The sequence below is a fragment of the Diplotaxodon limnothrissa genome, linkage group LG22, assembly GCF_057381915.1.
Source record: "Diplotaxodon limnothrissa isolate DT_005_m linkage group LG22, D_limnothrissa_male_GT1.1, whole genome shotgun sequence".
NCBI classification, from domain to species: domain Eukaryota; kingdom Metazoa; phylum Chordata; class Actinopteri; order Cichliformes; family Cichlidae; genus Diplotaxodon; species Diplotaxodon limnothrissa.
The window spans coordinates 6,651,999-6,678,159 of NC_140616.1; the positions used below are offsets into that span (position 1 = coordinate 6,651,999).

At 40.4% G+C, this 26,161-nt stretch overlaps 1 protein-coding gene across 1 annotated transcript in view; it reads left to right on the forward strand.

The window, feature by feature from the left end:
- Nucleotides 1-26,161, forward strand: part of pvrl2l (PVR cell adhesion molecule related 2 like) — a 188,040-nt gene that overhangs the window by 120,890 nt on the left and 40,989 nt on the right. Inside the window, exons 2-3 of the mRNA XM_085346342.1 lie at nucleotides 15,406-15,518; nucleotides 20,341-20,584. Coding sequence (XP_085202468.1) covers nucleotides 15,406-15,518; nucleotides 20,341-20,584 — 357 coding nt within the window. The remainder of the gene's footprint in view (nucleotides 1-15,405; nucleotides 15,519-20,340; nucleotides 20,585-26,161) is intronic.

Sequence of the window (26,161 nt, forward strand, 5' to 3'; positions counted from 1 at the left end):
CTTCTATAATTGATAATTAAACTTGCTCTGCTGCAAACCGTGATGCATATTTATGGCTCCAGTAGGAAGTCGCATGGATTATTTCTGTCTGTTTTCAAGCTGAAAAGGCTGAGATAAATGACTTTAAAGTCACTTAGTTTTAGACACAGGCCAGATTGACACGTGGACTCTCACGGTATGGAGGAGGCTTTTAATTATTCTCCCTGAAATATGCACAATTGAGATAACAAGGTAACATTAAACTGTTTCTGACAGGGTCACGGCTCTTTGAGAATATGGGTGAAATTGAGACTGGCAGGTGTCATGCACACACACTCACACAGGCACACGCATCAATGAGTCAGTTCCTTTTGTGTAATGAAGCCTTTTACTGTGCCAGACAACAGTTAAAAAGCCGGTCATACAGCAGGAGTGGAGGCACTTGCATGTAAGCAGTCGCTAATGGGCTTTTAACAGGGCTGCTAAACACACCTGATTGTAGTGCTGGATGATAGCGGCGAGACTGGCATTCCTGGACGGCATTCTCACAGCAAGCGCTGGGCAATAGCGGGCTAAACAAAAATGGGGACCAGGAAATGTGTCCAAGCGATTGCTGGTGGATAAATGCGAGGATTCTTGTGCCAGGAGCAGCCTGTCAAAAACTGAGAATTAAAATTAGCAGGCTTGCATGCCAGCCCCTTTACTCACACTGAATGAGTTAGTCGACTAATCTGTAAAAACAACTTACCCATCTCATCAATTCTCACTCATTTCCCAACCACAAGTCTAACGGCGCTACTCCAAGATAGTAAAAACGGTTACTCTACTTTAGATCTCGCTGTTATTTTGCTCATTACACAATTATTTACAGAGATTACTCATTAGACCGAGAAATTTCATTTATTCGAGGTTGTTTTTTCAATGCCGGGCTTCCTTGATATGTTATTTTGATTTTTCAATAAAACCCAAATTAGTAAATGAAAATTAGATGAGGTGAAGGCGACGAGGGACAATGGGTCTGACTGTAAAAAGGGTTGTTGACCAAAGGCTCTTTATTTAATTGAAGTTTCCAGTGACGGTCTGCTCCAGATTTAAGAGGACAGGTGTTATTTTAATCAACCTGCATTAAAGTGCAAAAAGAAACCACAAAGAGAACGCACTGCCCTGTGGCAGGTCAGCAGCCTATCAGAGGGCTTCTGTCAGAAATTCAATTCAAGTATTTTTAAAATTTTTGTTCTGTGTGATAGTCCTTTACCTGATCCAATAATACCAAGTGTTACCAAGTTCTGCTCAGGACTTTCATAGTATTTCCTAATATTAGCCTTATTGTGTTCTTTTGCCTTTTGCTTGTCTTTTCTTCCAATATTGGATAACCATCTAATTTGTTCACAGCTACATCTCTTATATCTCGAGCCTCTTCTCCTCTTTCTTTTTTTGAATAATTCCTTTTGATGAATTCCTCGCTGGCCTTTGATCTTCGCAAGCAGATTGCAAGTGTATTGAGCAGTGGAAATATCAGATAGAGGAGGCAAACTCTTCAATGGAACTGTGGGGAGAGCCACAGAGCCTTGATCAACAAGGCAGGGGCATGAAAAGAAATGCACTGCTCTTGAAAAAGGAGAATGGAACAAAAGCTATTGACATCAGCACTTTGGATTCTTTGTTTTGTGATATTATGACAGACGTGTATCATTTGGTGCAGCATGGACAGAATCATGCTCGGCTTTCTCCCATCTCGAACCTTTTCCCCAAAAATCAAAAACAAAGCAGGAAAAAAAGCAAATATAGTGAATTCTCTGTGCAGTTGCTACATTTGTTTTCTCCTGAATATGTTGTTCTCCTGTCCTGTCATTGCTTTTCAAACGTACACGGCTTTGTTTATGTTGTAGAGGAGGACCTCAGGGCTGGAGCAGCAAAGGTGGGCTTTTGAAAACAGAGACCTAAAATATTGAACCTTCTGTTCTTTACCTCGGCATTGCTGTCGGTGTTCTTTTTTTAATGCGTAAACATAACCTGCAGTGAAGAGGCTTTGTTCGCTAGATTACACACTCCGGCTTCTCTCTGGGTGCATTATGCTGGAACAACACCTGGGAGAACCTATGCACACATCAAGAGCTGAACTTTGATCTTTATATGGGCAAAAGGCAACATTTTTTGCTTTGCTTATCATTATTCACATCTGTGATTATTGCACAATGTGATCACAGTAGAGTAATGACACCATCGCCATTCGGATTGGTTAAAATGCAATATTTTTCCTGCTACTGGGTAAGACATCTTAAAGGAAACTGAAAGGTTGATTTTTATAACTAAAAAAGAAAGAGGGCAGCGCTTTTCTTTAGTTGTTGGTATTATTAGCTTTGCTGAGGTAGATGGGATAAGAATGCTGGAACAGCTGGAGCTGTAGAAACCAGGCAATAAAAAAAAACAAATTGCTAGAGGAATTTAAGAGGAGTGTGTAAAATAAATAAAAGTATTCAACTTCAACTTAGGAGGAACATTTACTCGATGGAGGAAGTAAACCCTTTCAAGGGTTCATCAACATTATTCCCAGCAGATCATTAAGAAAGTCTAATCCAACTGTGTGAACTTGAATGTTTTCTTTAAGCATCACCTGCTTCTGCGTTCACAAAGACAGTACAACACCCTGAACAGCTTTAAGGGGTAAATACCTTGCTCAAGGGTGCTTTCCCCAGTATTTGTTGAGGAAGAAAGAACCACTCTCGTTCACTTTACCCAGACATTTTCAGCCTTTCCTGGGGCCTTTCTCACAAGGCGGGATTAGGGGGTTATCTGGACACCATGTAACACCCAGAACAGCTCTTCTTTTTTACTTCAGACTATGTTCTGGCTTTGAAGGGTGTTCCGGGTTTTGCTCATCAAAGATATACAGTTAACTTGGGAATCCTCCTTTGTGAAAACAGTCCCTGGGCTTAAACCAACATATTTTCAGTCCAAAACCGACTGCTATGTTGTCAGCTTTAGGACTAAAACACTCAGAGTGGGATGAAATTGTCCGTGCCTGTTTTGATGTCACACCTAACAGGGACACACACACACACACATATATCTATGGATCGATCGATCGATCGATCGATCGATCTAGAGAGATCACCCCTGAATGATCAGATTCCATTGAATTATTTTCATGTATTTGACAAGTACAGTGCTCATTAATCTACAGGAAAATAACTGTAAATGAACCCTTTAGACTTTTTTCCCTCTGTATTGCAAGACTCTCAAGGTTGCATTTTGAGAAATTACGCCAAGAAAACAGCAATGCAACCTCTTGTTGCCTCTCGAGTACTCTTGTGTAGAGATCCATCTTTTTGCCATCTTTAAACATTCAGCACATGCAAATAACAGGGACTGCTCCTTTGTAATGTCATGTCTCCGTTTTACCTTTTTCTGTTGTAGATTTGCATGCATGAAATACCTGAGCAGTTGGGAGATAAGCTATCTACACTAAGGTGCCCTACAAATTATACTGTGTAACTAAATTGCATATCTGCCACCTATTCTTTATTGTAACAATGGCTTTTGTGTGGAGTATCATGAACCTTATCAAGCTCTCGACGGTGTAAGGGTGTCAGAGAGAATGGAAAATCCCTGCTACATTTATCATCAAAAGGCCTTCAAACCTGATTAAAGATGACTATATGCAGCACTCATTTAGTATCAAATACCAATTACTGGTGAGTCAGTTCTCATCGTGAGACATGCACAGAGACACCACAGCTGTAAAACTGCTTTAACGCTTCTTTAAAGATACAGGTGAATGAATATGGTGCCTTTGTAAAATACCAACTTTCAGAAATGAAAACCAGTACAGTCCTTATAAGATTGTCCACTGGGCGTTTTTGGAAATAAGTGCCAGAGGATTTTGAAAGTGTTTCATAAGCCCATAGGCCATATCATTTTCTCAGCCCACAGAGGATTATGCAGCCCTTCAGTTCCAGTTAAAAAAGAAAAAGAGAAAAAAAGAAAAGAAAAGAAAAAAAAAATCGCTATAACTGGAGTTAATAGGTTGTCAGTTGACAGCACAGTAACACTGAAAAGCCACCCACAGTGTAAACATGCCAATTATTTCAGCTGTCAGCTACCCATTAATGTTAAACTGAAAGTATTTTTTTTCTGCCTTTGTGACTCAGTCTATCACCTCGCATGCCTGACAATTAATGCCAAAAATAATTGAAATTACAGTTCTTTAACCTATTGAAAATTAAGGATTATCATTCAAAATTGGAACATTTTTGCTGGTAACTTCACAGATTTTTGCAAATCCTTTATTTCTCTCACATAAAATTACCTCTCCTTCACTGAGAACCAATCGCGTTTCGCTTTGTAGCGATGCGCCGCAACTTAATTTTCTATTTTGACATAAAAGATTGACTTGAAGCAGTATTATTCCTCCATTTCAATAAACTGCTTACTGTTAAGACAATTGAGTTGTCACAGTATTCATGGACGCTATTCAGAGACCTGAATTATCGCTTGCCTGAGTGTGCCTGGTGGCCGTTATCATTTCACCGTTACATTTCTAGACTTCTTTCCACCTGCAGATGCAGTCTGAGAAAAATGAGTTTGAAATCACACCAGGGAACTAATCACACAGAGCATTCATCATCAAACCAACAGTTGCACATTTACAGAGATTGTTCGGGGTGATTCCAGCTGTCACAAGCATAGCTAATTTGCTATTTCAATTCCTGTAAACAACCTTGTGCACTTTCATCACATGTGCTGCAAGAACTAAATCTAATTAACCAAAGACTAGGTGCTTCCCCTGCAAGCTCGAGGTAATTAGGGGTCAGTGATGTGCAGAGAGACAAGAACTTGCAAAACTTTTTTGCCCTTTTCTATAGCGCATTTTGTTTTTTAACAGTTGCATGTTGACTATTTTTGTCTGTTTTAAATGAAAGGACCTGAACCGTTAATGATCCTTAGAAAATTTGGTTTCATGCAGAATGAAAATCACTACATGGTCTGCTCTGTAGTCACATCATTTGTTGGCAACAGTGATATAAACTGAAGTGTAGTGGATGGTGCTTGTTGTGGTTACATAAGGAGTTTTTTCAGCGTTAATGATAAATATCTGATTTGTCAGATTCGAATCGGCTTTTTCTCAACTTTGATTCGTCTGTGAGTGAGAAGTAATGATGGCAAGCTTTTGCTTTGAGGACTTTGAATGTTGTCAAGGCTAAGATTCATAGGAATTGTACAGAAATAAATGCTGCCAGTGTCATGGTTGGCTGTGTGGCAGGCGGGCAAGCAGGAGTGGTGGATCCAAAATGCAGGACTCAGACACAGAAGTTCAACTTAAAGCGCAGCTTTATTGCTGGAAAACCTCTAACTAAACTCACCAAAAGACAAACAAAAATGCTGGTGGACTAAAACACTGAAGCAGAAATACTGAACTGGAACTAGAGCTGGAAACAAAACACTGGTAACACGGAGGCAAAACACACACAGCTTGTTGAGGGTACGACGCAACACTGACTCAGAGAAACACAGGGACTAAATACACTGGGAAGTAACGAGGAGAATGAGACACAGAAGGAGGGCACAGCTGGGGGAAATTAGAACTGACGAGACAAGCAAAGCAGGACACATTCACATAAGACACGGACCTACAAAGTAAAACAGGAAGGATCACACAGAGACGCGAACTTGACACAGTGGAGACAGCAACTAAGAAAAACAGAGACATAAACCATAAGGCAGAGGACTCTAAGAACCGAGAGACACAGAGGGGAACTCAAACATGCAGACACAGACTTACACAGAACAGAGGGGACATAGAGAAACATGAAGGGCAAGGGATCGAAACTAGAAACCATAGAAACTCACACCAAGTACAATAATACAAAAATCACAATGAACTAAAACGCTGGGTCAGGAGACCCAGGACCCTGACAGCCAGACAGAAAAACCGCCGTCTACAGACCATATCAGTTCACCTTTTTATAAAACAAATACCAACATTTTCGAAATTGAAAACCAAACATCTATGGAAAGAATGAGAATGTATACAGCCTTGGTATTTAGGTGACATTTGTTAAAATGTAGCAGAAGCTGTCGAGTGTGAGCTGATACAGTAACTGTTTGTGTGGAACTAAAGCTGTCCTTGTGACAAGTAATCTCCCTTTTCGCTTCCCTCTGCCGTGTTGTTGATCAGTGCTCTGCTACTGAAAAGATAGCTATGATTATGAGCTGTCAAATACCAATTACCGGTAATTCAAGTCCCCAGTTAGTGGTGGATGAGACAGTCACTCAACTCCAACGCCTTCCTCTTCTCTTCTAATTCACATGACCTTTGATGAATTGTATTTTTTTCATTCATGAAAGTCATGAGGAGATTTTAATGGCTGCTGACGTGCTATACAGTGGATCAAAATGACTGATATCACACACTGTTGTCTAGGGCTGCCACGATTGGTCGACTAGTCACGATTACGTCAACTATCAAAATCGTCGACGACTGATTTAATAGTCGACGCATCGTTTGAAGGTTTGTAAGATCACAAAAGACGAAGGAATAAGTAGTAGGATTTAAGAGTGTAATAACGGACTGAAACAGAAGATGGCAGCACTGCATGTACAAGGATGCCAGCTGCCGTTAAACCCAGAAGAAGAAGAAGAAGAAGAAGCTGTGTCCCAGAATTCATAGTGCAGCCCAGCTCAGTTTACAACAATGGCAGCAGCTAGTTAGTTTTAATATTACTCGTATTATTCTTTCTGGGTCACAAAATAAACGTTTAACATATTTTCAGGCGAGAATGTAGCTGTGTAAACCTCAAATATCTGCTCAGTTTATCAAGACACCACATATTTTCAAAAGCGCTTTTCGGAGACGTCTGTTACCCACTAGCTCGATAGCTAGCCGGGGGCAAGGCTCACTAGAGCCCGTGAGAACACCGGACTCCCGGCAAATCGTTTTCAAACCCACTGCCGTCTTTCACTACTCAGGTTAAATATATATAAGTCACTTAAATAACTTAAAAATGTTATTGTTTGGCTTTTTTTTAGTATTTTATTTGTTCCTGAGTAAATCGGTTTGGCTGAGATTAAAGTTATAGTTTTTATACAGCTGAATAAACGTCAAGACGACAACTGATTATCAGAAGTGTGAGATGCTCGAGAATATACTCCGGTGTCCGTTATATTTTAGATAGCAAGGAGTTTATTAAACTTCACCGAAACAATCTGAAAATTTCATTAAAATTTAATAAACTATCATCTTGTCTTTATTTTTAGTTAGCACATACCGTAAACACTTAAAGCTGTAAGCTAATGATAGTTATATAAGAGCAGATGCATGCTGGTGCAATAAGCTGTACTCCAATGGATGCATGATCTGATTAGTCGACTAATCGCAAAAATAATCTGTGACTAGTCGACTATCAAAATAATCGTTTGTGGCAGCCCTACTGTTGTCCTGTTCTAACTTCAGACTCTGCGACTAAATATAAGCAATAATAATGTGATGCTTTCAAGACCCCAACCCTGTTATCAGCCAATTACACGACCACTTACATGAAGGATTATAACTTATCCATCCATTTTCTTCCACTTATCCGGGGCCGGGTCGCGGGGGCAGCAGCCCAAGCAGAGAAGCTCAAACCAGTCCAGAACACCCAGGTGCTCCCAGGCCAGCCGAGAGATCTAATCTCTCCAGCATGTCCTGGGTCTAACCCGGGGCCTTCTCCCCATGGGACATGCCCAGAACACCTCACCCAGGAGGCATCCTTGTCAGATGCCCGAACTGCCTCAACTGGCTCCTTTCGACGTGGAGGAGCAGCGGCTCTACTCTGAGCCCCTCCCGAACGCCCGAACTTCTCACCCTAGCTCTAAGGGAGAGGCCAGCCACCCTTTGGAGGAAGCTCATTTCCGCTGCTTGTATCCGCGATCTCATTCTTTCCGTCACTACCCAGAGCTTGTGACCATTGTTGAGGGTAGGGGCGTAGATCGACCGGGAAATAATGTCTTCACCACAACAGACTGGTACAGCATCGCATCACTGCGGCCACCCCACCAATCCGTCTCTCGATCTCCTGCTCCCTTTTCCCGACATCTTAAACAATATGCTGTGATACTTAAACTCCTCCACAAGGGCAGGAACTCGTCCCTGACCCAGAGTGGGCACTCCACCTTTTTCAAGATGAGGACCATGGCCTCAGATTTATAACTAAACTCACCTTCATTAGTCTAAAGCCCATCTTTGGTGTCTCACATAGGTGTACTGGCTCACCTTGTCACTGCTGCCTTCCTCTCCATCGTTCGCCTCTTACTCCTCCTTCGTCTAAAAATGTATTTTCCATTGTAACCGAAGCTCTTATATAAAATTCCAATAATGCCATGAGCAATGCTGAGTGAGGAAACTGTGATTAAACCTTCATTGCATGAATCTTTCATTTTCCATCTCTCGTTAGCAGCACAGTTACAGTATATTTGTGACGATATTGGCAGCCTACAGCTCAGTTTATGCTTGATCACTCAACGCTTTCGACAGCTGTCTCTCGACAAAGAAGGTATGTTGCACCTCCACCTACATTCATACCCGAGTGACAAAAGCTGGAGGATAGAGATATGATTAAGCGAAGTGATCGCGCATTTAACACCACGTACCTGGGGGCTCTGCCAAGACAGATGTTGTTTGGCTCGTGAATGAGCACAGAAAAGAAACAGAAACGAAACAGGCAATTTTATATTATATGAATCAGCGATGTAGAAGAATACTTATTTCAAGACTCCAGACCTGTTATGGACGGAAGTCTATAAATTAGTGCCTTGTTCGGTAAAGTGCTACTTTTGTTTCTGAACTACTCAGTGGGGGAAAGAAGTCTTCAGCTAAAGTTTGAAGTATGGAGTCTATGAAAAAGTGAAAGGTACTTCTAGTCAGTTTTATTCAGTTTGGATAGAGGCCTTTCTTCTTAGTCCTTTGATCGCAGAGAAACAGGCCATAAAAAATGAAAACAGAGTATAAAACACTAATAAGAGAACTGAAAGTGAAAATACTCAGTTGTTTTAAACTATAACAGTGAGAAATAAGCAGGGGGACACAAAAAACATTTGTAAATCATACACTGAAAATCAGGGTTGGGCAACTCCAGGCCTCGAGGGTCGGTGTCCTGCAGGTTTAAGATATCACCCTGGGTCAGCACACCTGAATCAAACGATTAGTTCATTACCAGGCCTCTGGAGAACTTCAAGACATGTTGAGGAGGTAATTTAGCCATTTGAATCAGCTGTGTTGGATCAAGGACACATCTAAAACCTGCAGGACACCGGCCCTTGCGGTGTTGGACACCCCTGCTGTAAATAAAAGATGGATGTAGCTACTTTAACACCACCCACTGGTTTTCAAACTCAAAGTTTAAATATAAACTGTAGCATTTTGGACACCACCGTGTTGATTTCTTGGTATCAGGAGGAGAGGGTTAAGTGTTGTTATCAGCTAATGCTAAGATTAGTTTGCAGGTTCCATCCATAGACTGATTCCACACACGACACATGGACACCTGTTAATTAGTGCCAAGTAACATATAAAGAAACATAAAATACTAGAATTTCTCTCACAAAACTGAAGCACGTGCTGCTACTATTATTAATCACACAGTGAGCCACATTATTAGACACATAATTCCTTTAAAAATGCAAAGTGACTCGAATTAGGTGAAACGTAACAAACAGCTAGAGGCTATATCTGCCTCAATCACCATCAGCCTCTCAGTCTAAGGAGCCGTGACCTAAAAATAATTTTAAAGCCTTCTTGGTATAAAGGGTTAAATTGGCTCCTGGGACCAAAGCTGTCCTTTTACACAAAGGTGTCAATGTGATTATTTCGTCTGTAAAGCTGCTTCTATAGGGATTTACCTCCTTTAGAAGCAGCCATGAATGAAAATGCACTTTTTGGCATTTGCTTCATTTTTCATCCCTCAAGGTTTTTGCTTGGTAAAAGTAGTAATCTGGATTTTCTGCAAAATTACAGCAAATGGTACAGCTTGGGAGGAAAATAACCTCTACTGATTGTTACCTTGGTCAGCCATAAATATATCCCCTGCTGCCAACAATTTGTGATTTAGTCACAAAGGGAAAAATACAGCTATGGATTCATAACGTACCGCTGATATGTTTAAAGTCATTCTCCATGCAGAAGCCTGAGCTTTTCAAATGCATCCATTCTTTCACTTTTATCAGCTGACAGCTGCTGGCAATCAACCAGATAAAAGCTGACATAGCTGACATCATGACAGGCTGACAGAAAACTCCAAAACAAAACAGCTGTGGTTCATTGCCTTCTATAAGCATGTGATTTGGATGTTAATGTGGATGACTGAGCACCCCATCAGCATATTCTTCACGTTCTTCCTACATGCCTGTCTACATGGGGAATCTCCACATAAACAGGCAAATGCCACAAGCCTCTAAATGTCAATTAACTGTGATTCATCTCCCTGGTGCTTTGAGAGAGACGCAGAATGTGGCTGTTCACCTACACCTTCCCTTTTTGACTTTCTGTTTGTGTTTAGCTGTTGCTCCAATCCACAGTGACTTCCAGTAGGAATAAGCTACAAACTGTGGGATCACTGGGGTTGCAAGCTGGAGAGGATTAAAAAGATAAGAATTATTGTGGTGCACTGACACCAATTTCCTTGATAGCGGGACAAACATTTGTACGTTATGCTTCCAGAAAACAATACAATTAGGCATAAGCAATGATGACACTTGATTTCACAGGGCTGAGTGTTTTCTGTAAGCAACTTACTTTAGCAACCTTTAAAGTTTATGTTTCAATAAAGCTGAAGAAAAATAAAATATATACATACTTGGACTGTTCATTGAGAGCTTTCCCCAGTTTTAGGCGATAGAAGAGCAGGCTCCTGATCTTTTCAGATTGCTTTTATTTAATAAAAATTCTATTTGATTTTTTTTTAAAAATCAAAACTTCTCTTTCTTGGCTATTAGCTGAGGTCTTTTGAACCTCACCCATCTGCATCTTTAAAGATTTAAAGACTGTTGGAGATGCAGTGGCCTAGAAGTTGGGGTGAGTGTGGCATGGCCCAAAACGCCCTCGGCAGCTGAGAACCTACTTCATGTCCCGATGGGCCTGACATTTGCTGCATGGCACTCCCCTGCTCTCATTCCCCACATTTCCCATCTGCAGTACTTGCATTCAACATGTTAATTACAACTATTCAATAAAGGCAGTTACTGATTGCAATGTCTCTATGCACCAGAACTACTAAAAGCAAATAACAGAAAACAACTCAAGTAGAATTTTGACTTTTTTTCTTCTTTTTTGGGGAGTTAAAGCCTTCACCCAATATCCAAGTATGCAATTACACCTTTTTATTACTTTTTCTTCTTCTTTTTCATTTGGGTTTCTTCCTTTAGGAGTCAAAACATTAGATCATCCGCCTCCGCCTTTATCACCCCAGCTTTCTGCATGTATTCCTTCACTGTTTCCATAAACCTCTGAGGTCTTTCCCTTCTCCTCTTGTCTTTCAGCTGCATATTCAACATTCTTTGTCCAGTGTATCCGCTGAGACTTGTTAGACACTTCTCTGCACATGTCCAAGCCATCTCAGCCTCGCCTCTCTAACTTTGTCTCCAAGCCATTCATGCAAACGTGCTCAAACAAACAGACTCACAAATAGCTTAACATCTTCAACTGGGCCACCTCCAGCTCCACCTCCTCTCTTTTTTTAGTGCCAGTGTTTCCAAACCACATATCATAGCAGGCCTCATTTTGGAAACCTCCCCTTCTTCTCTTTCTGCTATCCTTGCTGCTGTCCCACCCCTGACACTAATGTCCACCCACTCCCCCCCTGCCTCTGCCGTCCTCTCCTGTGTGCCGTCCGTTTGCTTATGATGGTTGACCACAGGTCGCTGTTACCCATCTCCCCTATTCTGTCTTGCTTCTGCTGACTTTCATTCCTCTTCACTCCAGAGCACACCTCCACCTCTCTGCACTCTCAGTACATATCACAGTGTTGTCTACCTTACTACTTACCATGAACCAGGAAGCTGCTGTGGAACTATTTTTTACCTTTCACTCTCACCTAGTGTTTGATAGTCACGTCTCGGTTTCTTTTGCTATCACTACATTTCCAGAGATACCATAATCATGCTGATAGAACTGATAGAACCAGTATTTAGTGTTTTCTTAACATAATTTACCCACTTTTTTTTTAAATCTTTTGAGACTGATTTCATGTTTGACAACAACTTTTGTGAGCTTTCATTTTTTTTTCATGCAAGTCTTCTGTAGCTTAGATGATATTTTTCCACACGATGTATTATATTTGCACACTCTGACAAACTAAATGTCAGTGTTTAAAACGTAGCCTATACACTGCAGCAAAGAAGTATCAGCTTGGATGGTTAACCTCAAAACAAGCTGCAACTTTGCTGCAGCTGAGATCACGCTGGTCTGTATGTACGGTCAGAATGAAAACTTTCTCACCCTCTCACTCGTCTCATCTCAGGGAGCCAGTAGGTTCGGTCTCCATCTGACTCTGAGGAAATGAATCATCTGTGGTGTCATCTCATGCTCTCTGCTCCCTTATTTTACTTTTCAAGGATTTAGCTTTTTCTCCTCGTGTCGCTTTTTGACCATTTTTAAAACTTCCCCTCTCTCCGGTTTTCTTTATTTCCTCCTCCAGTCTACTCCTCCACCTCTCTCAGCTTCAGACATTCCTTTAGTCGCTTTTCCTCGTTTATTCCGTAATATTTATTCCCCTAAATAAATGTTTCTACCATCCTTCTCAAAGCTCCTTTCATATTCTTCCTGACATCGTTTTCTTTCACTGTTTAGCTCTTTTAACCTCAATACACCTCATTTTCCTTCACCATCATCCCCTCTTCCTCTCTTTTCTCCCTGTTTCTGTTTATTATATTTTTCCCCGTGCGTCACAGAAGAGATTTCATTGACCACTATGAATAACCCAAACATTTATGTGGTTCATGGCTTTGGTGAGACCATCTGGTGTGTCTGTGTATTTCTGCATTTTGGTTTCTTTATGAATAGTGGGAGTTGTGTGTTGATGTGTTTAATTAAGTGAAATTAATCCGCGTTTTTGTTTATGAGAAAAGAAAAAAGCAAATGTGAACAAAAATGACATCGAAAGAGAAGCAAATGGGGAAAACAGATTCAAACTCTGCTGTTTTCGTTGTTGTCGGGTTGTGTAAAAACTTAATTTATTTTATTTGCATGTCTATATGTGTGTGTGTCTGTGTGTGTGAGTGTGTTGGACCCACAGTAGGAATGGATAAATGGTTTGACAGCCCGTTGTCTCCCTTGGGGTAAAAAGTGTGCTTCAGTGACTCAGTCAGTCTTATCTGCACTCACATTACAGTGAGATGCTGTGATTTATGCGCACACTCTGACGTACAACGATCACACATGCACACATCAGTCCTGCGCTGTAAAGCATGCATATGACTTCACACACAAAATCCACTCCCGCACACATGGTTGGACACGCGGATGCGCGCATGCTGTAAATCCAAAACAACCCAAGACCTCCTGCAGCACACAACCTTCACACTTCTTTTGTTAGTGTGACTGCGTTTTACAGCTGATTTTCGGGCTAAATCCCGGCCAGCCCATTCACCTCCATGGTGCAGAATGTAACATATTGTCCTAATCAATCCCTCACACACTAAGAGGCTTTTTCCAAATACACCCGAGGCTAGCTAGCGGTTATAGCTAGCGGTTAGTGAGTGCTTATCCCCTTTTTCTTGTGGTGAGAGTAAGAGGCCGGCTCCCCACAAGAATTTTATCTTTACAGGCACAGAAGCTGGCTGAGAGGGCAGAGACTAAGGGGAGGTAGACAAGAAAGGCCTTGGTAGGATTTGATCCCGGGTCAGCAGGGGATCTGGAGCTTGAATGAGTGAAAGCAGCAGGTCAAGTAAAAAAAAGAAAAAGAAAGAGAAAAGCTTCATTAAGTTACTCCAAATGAGTGTTTGATGGCTCACTGTGAAAAACAACATTTTGACTGCAAAGCATGAACATTTGGACACGCTTAAAATGTCACTCCCAGTCTCATATGATTGTTTATGGATGTTGCCAAACACTTTGAGCTGCTGGATTTGGCCCAGATTGTATTAAGAAAGGATTACAAGTTCTCTGATCCTTTGTCTTTTCATTTTTCTTTCTTATTCTGGTTGAGCCATTTTCTGTCTTTCTCCCTCTGTTGGCTACAAGAATTACAAGTTCAATAAAGTCCTTCAATTTTAAGAAATTTATACAGCAAGTGAATATTTTCTCACTAGGGGGAAAACAACACAACAAAGAGCCTACATGCAGTTTAAAGCAATGTTCTGAGGAGCACTTTTTTAAACCTGCTGTTTTGCAGAATGTGTCTAGCTCAGGGTTTCCTGCACTTCTGTTGCAAGCCTGAAATGCATTTTCTGCAACATCAGTTCTGTTTGGCAGATCAATCTGAAATTCAGTTGACGTCCGGCTCTCCTGTGGAGAGTATTTGAACAAAGAAACCTGATACATGGGTAGGAACACCAATTCTTGTTGGCAAGAAAATAGCGTATCACAGCAGCACAGTGACATTTTGTTACAAATTGATAAAAAGGGATAAAGTATAGGTTTGAAAGGAGGTCTGGCAGCTGCATAGAGCTGAGTCAGTCAATTACAGAATGACGGATGAATGTTAAAAAACTAATTCCTCTTGTCCAGTTTAAACTCTGTGTTCTGACACAGCCTGCGGGTCAACAGGTGGCACACAGTGTTGAGGCATTGCTTGGCTGTTAGCATATGTGTTTGATCTCTGTTTAAGTTTGATCGCAGAGGGCGGCTCTCCCGGCTTGTTTTCATTAAACCTGTGCTGGCCTTGTTGACCTTCTCTGCTCCCTCAACACTTTTCACTTCAGCTTGAAAGGAAAAGTTACAGGTGCCTTCCTTTGAATTGCAAACAGATGAAAGGCAAAGTAACCAACCGTGTTCCTAGAGGCTCGCCCCCTAGCGATGTCTCCTGGTAGACAAGCTTTACTGTAATGAGGAGGACCCAGGTGAAGGAAGCCTCTGCCTGAGGCTTTTTTACCAAAGACTAATGATTCTGAATTTTTATTTCTTTCTCTTTAAGGAGCTTGTCTCTTTTCTCTCATGGTCTCCTGTTCGTTTAATCCTCTTTCTCGCTCTGTTTTGAGTATAGTTCTCTAAATTATCTATAATGAATGAAGGAGGTTGATCCTTCACAATCATGGCAAACAAAACGTGGGAGGGGAAAATATCAGTCACAGCAAGTGCATTTAATTAAAAGCCCACTGAAAATGCTTTCCTCTCAGATTCTTACCTCTTTTAGTCCCTGTTTGTTCAACTTCCTCTTTTAAATTTATTACAAAGAAATATGATGATATGAATGATTGCATAATCTCTCTTCTCCTTTCTCTTTCTTCTGCTTTCAGAAATTGGGGCTCCAAAAGTGCAAGTTGCGGAGGAGCTGGAGGCGTATCCCACAGAGTCTGTTGAGCTCAGCTGCCAATTTAACGATGGAGGCGGTCTGACCAAGCTCACACAGGTTAGCAGATGAAAGACAACATTGTTAATAATTCCAGAAGTGCTGAGATTCAGAGCTTAAAAGTAAGGCGTGCACTGTAGCCTAATGGACACGCTTATTTAGGGGTCAAATGGCCAGTCTCTCCTCCATGATCTGTTCATTCGACCGGTAACATAAAGACATGCCAATAAGGAAACTCATGGTAAAAGTTTCCAAGAAACTGAACAGTTTAAAAATAAATAGATACAAAAAGTTATCTAGACTGTCTCCGGTAGGAAGACTCAGGTGGCAAAACAAGAGAGACGATAAAAGGAGGAAATAGTTTCTAAGAGAACATAAGTAAGGGTAATTGCCACATGGCATCTGATGTCAAATTGTTATTCTAAACAACCTTTTAAAGAGGAAGGGGCTTCTTGAGCTTAAGGCTGTCTAGCAGTGGTCTCAGAGGATGAGAGGCAATATCTAAACCACATCTCAGGAGAGGAAACAAGGCCAAAGCCATAACAGCATTTCAAAGAGGATGATGAGAAAGAAAACCATTTGTTGATTAAAAACAGTTGATTAATGATATCCGTGCTGTCAAGCAGCTGGATCGCTTGGATGCAGAGACCAAGCTCCCACCTGGTGTTACTGGTGATTTGCTGTGAAGTGCTGTGATCGGGCACTTGCTCCGGATACAAAGCGCTCTTACCGAGAAGAAGTTGCACTTCTCGATACTCCATCCTCACATCTTGGAAATGGATTCACACTGCAGCAGAATAATGACCCAAACACACATCAAAGGTTCGCAAGCACTTAAGACCAAAGACCAAGGAGTCCTCAGCTCCACTGAATCTTTTTAATCTCATTTGAAGACTGAGAGAGCCAAACATTCCTGACACCATGAGAACCATTCAAACGAACGTCAGATCATGCTGAGATAATGTGGGTTATCAGATTTTGCATAAAACTGTGGAGCCGATGCGGCTCGAGAACTGCTGTCAAAAGGGGGGCAAAGCAAATACAGATATAATCTAAAATTTATGTAAATTTTGTAGAGATTCACTCAAAGCTGGTTTTATCATTTGGCATGAATATTCTTGAGATAAATTGGGAACTAATGCAAAATAGAAGAATGTTTTGGATCCCACTGTACATCCTAAGATGTCTTATTATTTATTGCTGCGTGCATGTTGTAAAGCATGAATAAATTGATAAGGCTTCCATCCATCTCCATATGATTTTATGCTTGGCAGACATGGAGAAATAAAAACAAGTGCAGGAATGAAGATGTACAGTGAGCCTGCTACTTATACATCCACTAAAGCTGCTGTTGTTCTGTTGTGGTACTTGCAAACAAACTGTAATCAGTGTTGTAACAAAGCCCTGCACAAACCGCTGAAAGCTAAACATGTGAAACATCATCTTGTTTTAGCTGCTTGAAGCTTTGTTGACACAGAATCAGAATATATAATATAAAAGTCCGCAGTAGTCGAATATGTACATTTTCAGCAGCCTGAGTAATGGTTTGCTAATTGAACAAATAAAAATCATCAACGCGACAGAGAGGAGGGGATCAAAGCTTTGTCAAGTTTTCTAGCTGCAGATATGAAGAAACCATTCTTGTGCTATGAGGTTTATATTCCTCATGGACCACAATAATGGACCTCAGCCTCCTGCCAGAGGGGAGTGACTCCAAAAGTTTATATGTGGGGTGCGAGGGGTCAGCAACAATCTTTCATGCTCGACTCGGTGTCCTGCAGGCATACAGGTCTTGTAGAGAAGGCAGATTGCAGCCAATCACCTTCTCACCAAAACTGATGGCACGCTGCAGTCAGCCTTTGTCCTTGGCAGTGACAGCAGCGTACCAGATGGTGATGGAGGAGCAGAAGTACACCATCAATGAACTCAGCTGGTTGAGTTTCTGCTGCAGGAAGTACTTCCTCTGCTGTGCTTTCTTGATGAGGGAGCTGATGTTTGGCTCCCGCATGAAGGCCTGTGAGATTATGGTTGCCAGAAAGGGGAAAGACCTCACAGCGTCTATGCACTAGGCAGTCAATTCAGACCTCATCGATGGCTGATTGGCCCATTTATTAAAGGCATAATGATTTCTAGATGTCATCCCCGCCTCTTTTTCTCCCCATCACCTTGTCTGACACACTATCCCTCCAACAAAGGCACAAAATTCCCCAAAAATTAACCTTACAAAAATGTTTGGCATAGCATTGCAGAGCACAGACTGGGATTTTCTGTACTTGAAATAAGAAAACGGTGCACATTTTTAGAAACTCTCTTGTTAAAGACACTCACTGCATTGCTCTTATTTGTAAACACAAAAATAGTTGTTGTTGTGTCGAGAATGAAAGGTTGGAGCTTAAGAGAGAAATTCAAATGTTACCTAGTTCCTGATCTGACGCACACAGACACAAACAGGTTTTTTTAAAATCTATATTCTTTTAGTCATTGTTGTTTCTATTACTGGTTCTACTTTACTGTTTGTTTTGTGCCGTTAGTTTAAACCAAACTTGGGACAAGGTCTGCAAATGAGCTGTGTGGGTTAGATTTCACTTAAATGTAACAACATTTATAGACACTGTTACTGATAAAAACAAATGCATACATAGATGCACACATAAGCCAAACTCTGTGTGGAGTTGGTCTGCTGATTAGGCTTTTAGAGGTTTTATTATTGGATGCAGTTGGCAACAAAGAGCACCGTTACTTTCAGCCTTTCAAAAATGAAATGATCCTCATGTAGAAACAATTAATTCACCACATATGTAAGTTTTTTTCCAATTAGAATTCACATTTAAACTAGAAATGTACATTTTTAAATGATATTTTGGCAGTTTGCATCCATCTCAGAAAGATGGAAGCAGCTATTCAAGTTCCAACAAACACTAAGCCGCCAGTTTGCCACTCCACAGAAAACAGGCAAGGTTACTGACATACATGTGAGCTGAAAAAGATTCAACATGTTAAAACTGATACTTTGGAGCTGATGGAAAGTTAACAGTGTCTGTTTTCCCTGCTAGCAGTCTATCTTTGAACACATCCTCGACCACTGTGTCTACTCAGCATGAGATTGTAAATAAATTACCAGCAATCTCAGCTCGAACAATGCTGTCTCTTTCTATTATGCAGTTACTTCCCTGCAACAAACTCCTGCAGTTTGTCAGCAGCAATCAGAAGCGTGATGTGGGACTTTAACTAATCAGCGATAAGTAACTTACGATTACTGGGCGGTGTTAGCTCTTTGCTTTTTTTCTGTCGTAATTTTAGCTCGTTTAATTCCAACTTGGTCTACAGAAGAGAACTGCTCGAGGACACACGGCGTAAAATTAGCTCAGCTGACTATTTGGATGTCAATTTATCTCATCAAGTCCCAGTTGAGCTCGTATCTGACGCCACCTGAACGGTTCAGATGTCATTTTCAACGCCGAGCAGAATAAGCAAAGTGCTACGAGCTGTTTACGAGTTCAATTTGATTCTGTGTGATCTGTCTGAGTTGTGTATGAAATCAATAGGTAATTTGTTCACAAGTAAAATCTAAAAATGCAGACGGGCTAAATTGCCCTCTGTGATATTTTCTCTTCAATCAGCAGAGAATCATCCTCTAATTTGCAATGACATCTGGGTTACAATCCATCATCCTTTTCACAACCTTCAACCTCCTCTGCTTGCTCTCTTCCTTCCATCCTACATGTCATACATTTAATAGATGTTTGCTAAATGTGTATTGATGAACTTTATTCCCTTTGCTCCCTGGTGTACCACTTTAGCGAGCAGTTTGTTATTGGCTGTCACTTTGAAAATTGCAGAGAAAAATAAAATCAATTTGGTTTACCATCACAGCGTTCTCCCTCGTGGAAGTGTCTCTCACAGGCCAGATATCGATATCTTTCGCATATTAGAAATCTCTAAGATGATCCTTTTTTTTTAAAAATTGTGTTTGTTTAAAAAAAGCAGCGGGGTCTTTGAGCGAGCGCCTGCAAGTCTAACAGACATTTAATTTAATCTTGCAGCAGATTCTCGGCTTCTCACTCAGACAACTTTAATTGTACTCAACGTTTTGCTGCTATAAGCCAAATGATTTCATGTTACAGGGACAGCAGTTTGCAATATGTATTCAGAGAAATGTCAAAAATGTTGGCATCCATAAATATTCATGCATGCCTTCTGGTTTACAAACAAACTGTCAGTGTATTAAGGGAAGACGCCGAACAACAGGAAGTTGGTAATTGTTGTCTGAACTGCTGATTTTTTTTCACTACTTACCGACATGGTCAACAGTTGGACCTGTGGCTGCAAACACAGCTCAGTGAGGCTGTTTTAAAACTCTTAAAACCCAAAATGCTACAGTTTATAATAGACTTTTGTTAGTCTGCCAAAGACCCGATGAACATAATTTTAGATTCGGTGTGAATCTAATTAAGTGCAATAAATTCTATTAAAATAACACAAAAGACGATTCTTTAAAAATGATTACTGGTATCCCAGCTTCAAAGTAATCAGTTACTGTAGGAACAAAAGGAACTTCTAGTATTCAATTTGGCTAACTATAATGGGGACAATTTACTGCACATGTAGAACACTACGGCATACGTTAATCCGTGGCAACATTATTAATCTCCTGGTTACAGCCCTCCAGTGTCAGTATTTAAAGACCTCCTCATTAGATGATTGAAAGAGCTGCTGACTGCTTAAGAACCTTGTTAGGATGATGTGAGTCAAAAGTTAGTCTGCTGCACGAATTTATCTTCTTTAATGAGCTATAGTTGTGTACCATAAAAATAAAAGCAATGAAAAGAATAATCGGGCAAACTGTAACCGCTGCCGTTTATAAATTCTTGATTCTTATCAGGTGTCCTGGATATGGGAACCCTCTGACGGGCACAGGGACAACATTGCTGTGTACCACCCGGTGTATGGACAGAGTTTCCCTAATGTGGCCTTCAAGGACCGCGTTGTGTTCCTTCACAACAGTCTGGAGAACCCATCCATCAGGATTTCTAACCTGAGAATGTCTGATGCCGGTCGCTATACCTGCGAGTACGCCACCTATCCTACTGGAAATGAACAAGGGACAACCACCCTCATCATGCTTTGTAAGTGTCCACACAAGATTGCATAAAATCGTTTTCTCCCTCTGATAAAAGCTGCAGGCATTTATACGTTTCAGACACAGCTAAATACGAAGGGTTAAAGCGCATTAAGGTCAGCACTATTTACACTTTTCTGCAAAGGAGAGCTGCGCATAAAACAAGCTTTCAAAAGATGTTCTGCTACATCAGCCTTGACAAGTGCCTTCCCAGCCATCTGCTTATCACAGCTTTCTGAAAAAAACAAGTTCCCACTGGATCCAGAGTCTAAGAAGAAGCAGTTTAAAGCAGCTGACGAGTATTCTCAGGGGTAGATGCTGGTTACACATGGACTGAAAAACAAGAGTGACCGCCAAAAAAGATTCTGTGGCTCTACAGATAATGGCCTTTATGTGTACAAACACTGTTAATTTCTGAGAAGTGGTTGATGAGAGTTGATCAGTACGAAGTCTGCAAGATCCAATAAATGAGTTGTTTATTCTAAGGCTCAGTTTGAGACTTGAGTATGTGCAGTACTTTTCATGTTGTGCTTGTATTTATTTAAACAAAGTTTTGTAGTAAGTTTGAAGCATTGCTGATATGTTGTTATTTTGTTACGTAAATTGAGAAAACAAGTAGTTGATTTTTATATTCATACTTCTGATGATCTGGACTTTTCTCAAGAAATGGACAAGATTACTTTGATTTTTGATTGTTAATGCCAGGTTTAATTACTTAAAAACATGTGTAATGTTATTATTACATGATTGTTAAGCTGTAATTAGCCAGTTTCAGTCTCTTCTTGTGTAAACTTTCTAATATGGAGGCATATGTGCCAAAGCTGTGCGCGATATGGGACTGTGGTGGGGTTGATATGCTCTGCCAAGATCACTGTTCCTACCTCGGGGCATTTAGAGACATATGCTGAGAGTATAGTTCTTTAATTTCTCGTTGAAAATCACAGTTTAGTTCATAATAAGTCAATTTTTTTGTTCACTTTTATACTGAATTTTTTCTTGTACATATGCTATATTTTTAAGTAGTTTAACAATGATACAGCTTTATGTAATTTTGCCTCTGTGTCTACACCGTCACACTGGCTATTAAATCAAACAATGAAAATGACATTGCACACTTTCAGCTTTAATTCAAGGCATTCAACCATTGTATAGGAATTAAAGCAATTTTTATATATTTTTCCCTGATACTCAGGTATTCAGAGTAACTGATAAGCAGGTTCATGGCCAGGTAGGAACTGAACAGAGAAAAGATCTGGAGTTTATTTCAAGCTTTGAACTTGTATTTGGTATTTTTTCACTGGAATCTACAACATTAGGTCTTAAGAGATGTCAGTGTAAGCTGCAAAACCTCGATCAGAGAGATAGCAAAAACCGCATGCTTTCAAACTGATGGTAAAGCACTAAAAGGTTTCTGTTGAAAGTATTATTATCTTTTGAATCACCTTAGTTTATCCAATTACTTTTGAGTCTCTGAAAATGGCAGCCTTTGTATAAAAAATGTATTTAATTTCACTACTCTTAGCACTTCATGCAATTCTCCTTATCAGCGCCTCAAATTGAAGCAGAAAGTCTGCATGTCCCTTGTGAAACATCTTAACTGGTTTAGAATCCAGTCCAACTGGTTTAGAACTTTGCTTGTGAGCAAGAAAAATTACAAAGTGTTACAGAGTGTATGCAAAAGGAACTTTGTGATGGTGACGCAGATGCTGAGAGCAGATACAGCAGAGAAATCCTGCAAAGGGTCTGCTCTGTACAGCTGTTTGTGTTTGTTATGGGGCTGTGTGTGGACATGAGATGTTCAGCTGTTGCTTTTGTTGCTTGGTGCTTTTGTTGGCTTGCTTACTCAACTTTGTCTGGACGATTAGTATTTCAGCATGAAACAAGTTCAAAACATGCTCTGCCCTGATAACTTATCAACAGACTCTGATTCTGTGCATAAACACAACATCAGCATCCTCTGCTATCAAACTCTTAACACCATTGAAAATGCAAAAAGCAGTTTAATTGTTCAATGTTGTGTTTGGCAAAATAATACATTTAGTTATTTATTGAGTCCTTATTGTGATTATTCGAAGACAATGATTAACATAATATCAGAAACCTTGTATTTCAGAAATCAGACTGTTATTTACTTATGTAAGTAAAAGTGGCTGATAGGGCTGCATAATAATCACTGTCTTTGACTTTAATTATAACTTGTACATGTTACATTCAGATCACATCGTGAGCCTCTACAGTGCACTGAATGAAGATAGATAAAGATGTCAGCTCTGCATCCCACTTCGTGTTTGGATCAGATGAATGGAAAAGGAAAATTAAAAAAACAAAACAAAAAACTGTCTTTGGTTAGCATGAGATTTTACAGGGAAATGGAGATTCAGATTCAGAGGACAGACTTAGATCAGCGGTACGAGTTGCAGCAGCGATGATGACACATGCCTCGTTGACATAGTTAAGGTACTAACCCTATTGTCACGGTGCATGTTAAAACATGGCCCTTGTTCTGACAGTCAAATATGGCCTATGCATATGCATGTGTGATTACCATAGTTTTTAGATCAGCGTGACTTTAACTCTCTTCACAGCACTTCATAACGTCAGTGTCCACTGCAGCTCAACGTTTAATCAGCCTTGAAATCAGCAGAATTTGTGTAAATCCACAGCTTCTGTGAGAATCATCACATTCTTTACTTTTCCTCATATCAAAGTAAGTTAGTTATATTTGTCTGCACATTCATGGGTGGACAAAAAGCAGAAGCAGAAAACCGCTAATAAAACACACCTTTAATCGTGTTATTTTGCCAAGATATCCCCCAAAAAAGGTTTGCTTTGCACCACCTGCGCAACCACTTAGAGCCAAGAATGTGAAACCTGAAGGAATGCTCGCGTTACCTCAGCGTCTTGATTTCTGAAAGTGAGTGGAAGTTTAGTTGCTTCTAACAGGGGACACATCCTGTTTGTAATCGTAGACAGCTGGTGTTATTCATCCACCCACATGTCCTCCCATTTGCACTCCGCTTACAAAGGAATCAGATGCTGCTGTCTTTCTCTTTCAGTTAACGGCACTGAGGAGGCTTCATGCCTGAATGTGAATAACAACAGTTCCCTTGATTGTTTTGTAGTGCCATAAAAATATGGCCTACATCAGTGCTTGTACAATAAAGATCTCATACATTTAGCACTGCTGTCATAATGGGAGCAGGAAAAGGGAATGAGCTAAGATGACAGACTTTGAACTGAAACATTACATTTACTAATTAAAACGTCTGTCTGGTAAATTTGCCCATCACTCGTTGATCCTTTTAAGCTACAGCATATCTTGAGTGCTTTTCTTTTGCGCAAAGTGTGAGTTTTAGTTGTGCTTAGCAGTCCTGTTTCAAAGAGTTTCTTGAAACTGAACTGGAGTGGCGACACAGTGTAGGCTTCAAATGCTGGCCCCTGATCTGCAACATTAAAACAGCACACAGACTTTATGCAAGGCGCTGTAAAAGGCGACTGTACAATAAACTGCATTACACTACCTCATTATAGAAGCAGCAGCTATAATGGTTCATGGTTTTACACTGCCTTTCATGTGTTTATGCATTTTACTCAGTTGTTTTATGAGAAAACCTTTGCAAAACAATACAAAATCCGTCCTGGAACCTTCCCTCACAGAAAACAGAGGAGATACAGAACTTGGCTGTCTTGCAGAGAAATGGTAAATGGTAAATGGCCTGCATTTGTATAGCGCTTTACTCAGTCCCTAAGGACCCCAAAGCGCTTTACACTACATTCAGTCATTCACCCATTCACACACACATTCACACACTGGTGACGGCAAGCTACATTGTAGAAACATGGAAAGATATTCTGGCTTACTTGCAGATGGATGTGGGCTAATCCTCCTAAACTACTGCTTCTGCTGGCGCAAAGCAGAGCTAGACTGGGAAATACCTGCTGGAAAGCTCACTGACTCGCCTTTTGTCTGGAGCTGTGGCGTGCCAGGCTCTCTGGGACAGAGTCCATGTAAAATGCACTTGGAAAACAAAGTGCCTCAAAGTCCCTGGAAAACTGTCATATTTTACCTTATGGGATATATAGAATCCATATGAGCCAATCAGATTAGATCTTATTGAATCCGCAGCTACTGCCAGCCAATCATATTACATTTTATTTGATATAGAACCACCAGCACTCCAATTATATCACAACTTATTTAAGTGTGAATACATAATCCTGACAGCCAATTGTATTATAACTTATTGGATGCAGTGGCATAGCCAGCCAATCTTATTACCACTTATTGTGGTGTGAATAAAGAATCACTCAATTGGCAGTGAATTATATCATATTGTCCTGGATGGGGACCATATGAAATGGATGGTAGACAGTTATACTGCATCTTATCAGATGTAGTATAGCCAGTAGGACAGAAATACAATTGCAGGTGAGACGCAAATGTAGTAGTCTGTGAAACTTTGAGGAGGGAGTTTCGGTCCAAAGGTTAAAACAATGGACCAGAGACTGGAGGGCCACTGGCCTGAATCCATGAGCAATGGAGTGAAATTGGCAGAAGTTACAGATTTTCAACAGCCAGCAATGATTAAGCGGTGACCTGAATGAATGGATCTAGCTAAGTTTTTCTTAACTTAGTACCTGAAGACTAGAAATCTCTAGAAAATGTCAACATAACATGTACACCACACTGCACGAATGCAATAAATAAGCAGTAAAATCGGAGTGATTTGAGTTGACTTTAGTTGCAAGAGTCGTAAATCCAATGATAATATATGATGTAACCACCCATGCCTTTTAAGGTTTATTTGTAGCAACAGTTTACTTTCTGTTTATTTTAAGCACTTGGCAGGTACTCTGTTCCAAAACATCTTGGAGAACTTGCCCCAGTGCTTCTGTGAGTTTAGGCTCACTTAATTGCTTCTGTTATTTCATGTAATCCCAGATTGACTGGATGGATGATGTGGAGATCAGATTTCTGTGGGGGCCATACCATCTGTTGAAAAACTCCTTGTTCCATGGTGCTGGTGCATACTGTATTTTAGTGCTGTGTGTATTGAAATGTGGTACTGCTAAGTTACTACTAGGTGATCTTGGGTATATCATTTATTTTTGTATTTTCAGTGTTAAATAAATGCAAAGTCTGTAAGTTGTGAGCTGCAAAATGAGGGCGTTCAATTATAATACTGAATATTGTTTAGCAAACATAACTTTTTGTTGATTTCCTTTGGATCTTTAATTAAAGCGATGTTTCTTTTAATATGCTAAATTACATATCACTGTTTTGAAAAACAAGTATTGTGACAGCCACAGCATTATACTCTCACCTAAGGAACCAAACCTGCCTGTGGGCTTTGGGTTTTTGGCAGAGCTGGTGACTGGAAACATGCTTTCGCTAACGATATCTACATGTTATTAGCTGTTTAATAATATAATCAAGTAATGGGCCCAAAGTCCTGCCAGTTTAATTATCTGTTTTTATGATACTTGCTAATGCAAGCAATCCTAGTTAGCTTAGCCCAGTGTCTTAGTTAGCTATTTGTTTAAAAACATTTGAAAAAGTTGGTGGAATTATAAAAAAGAGAGA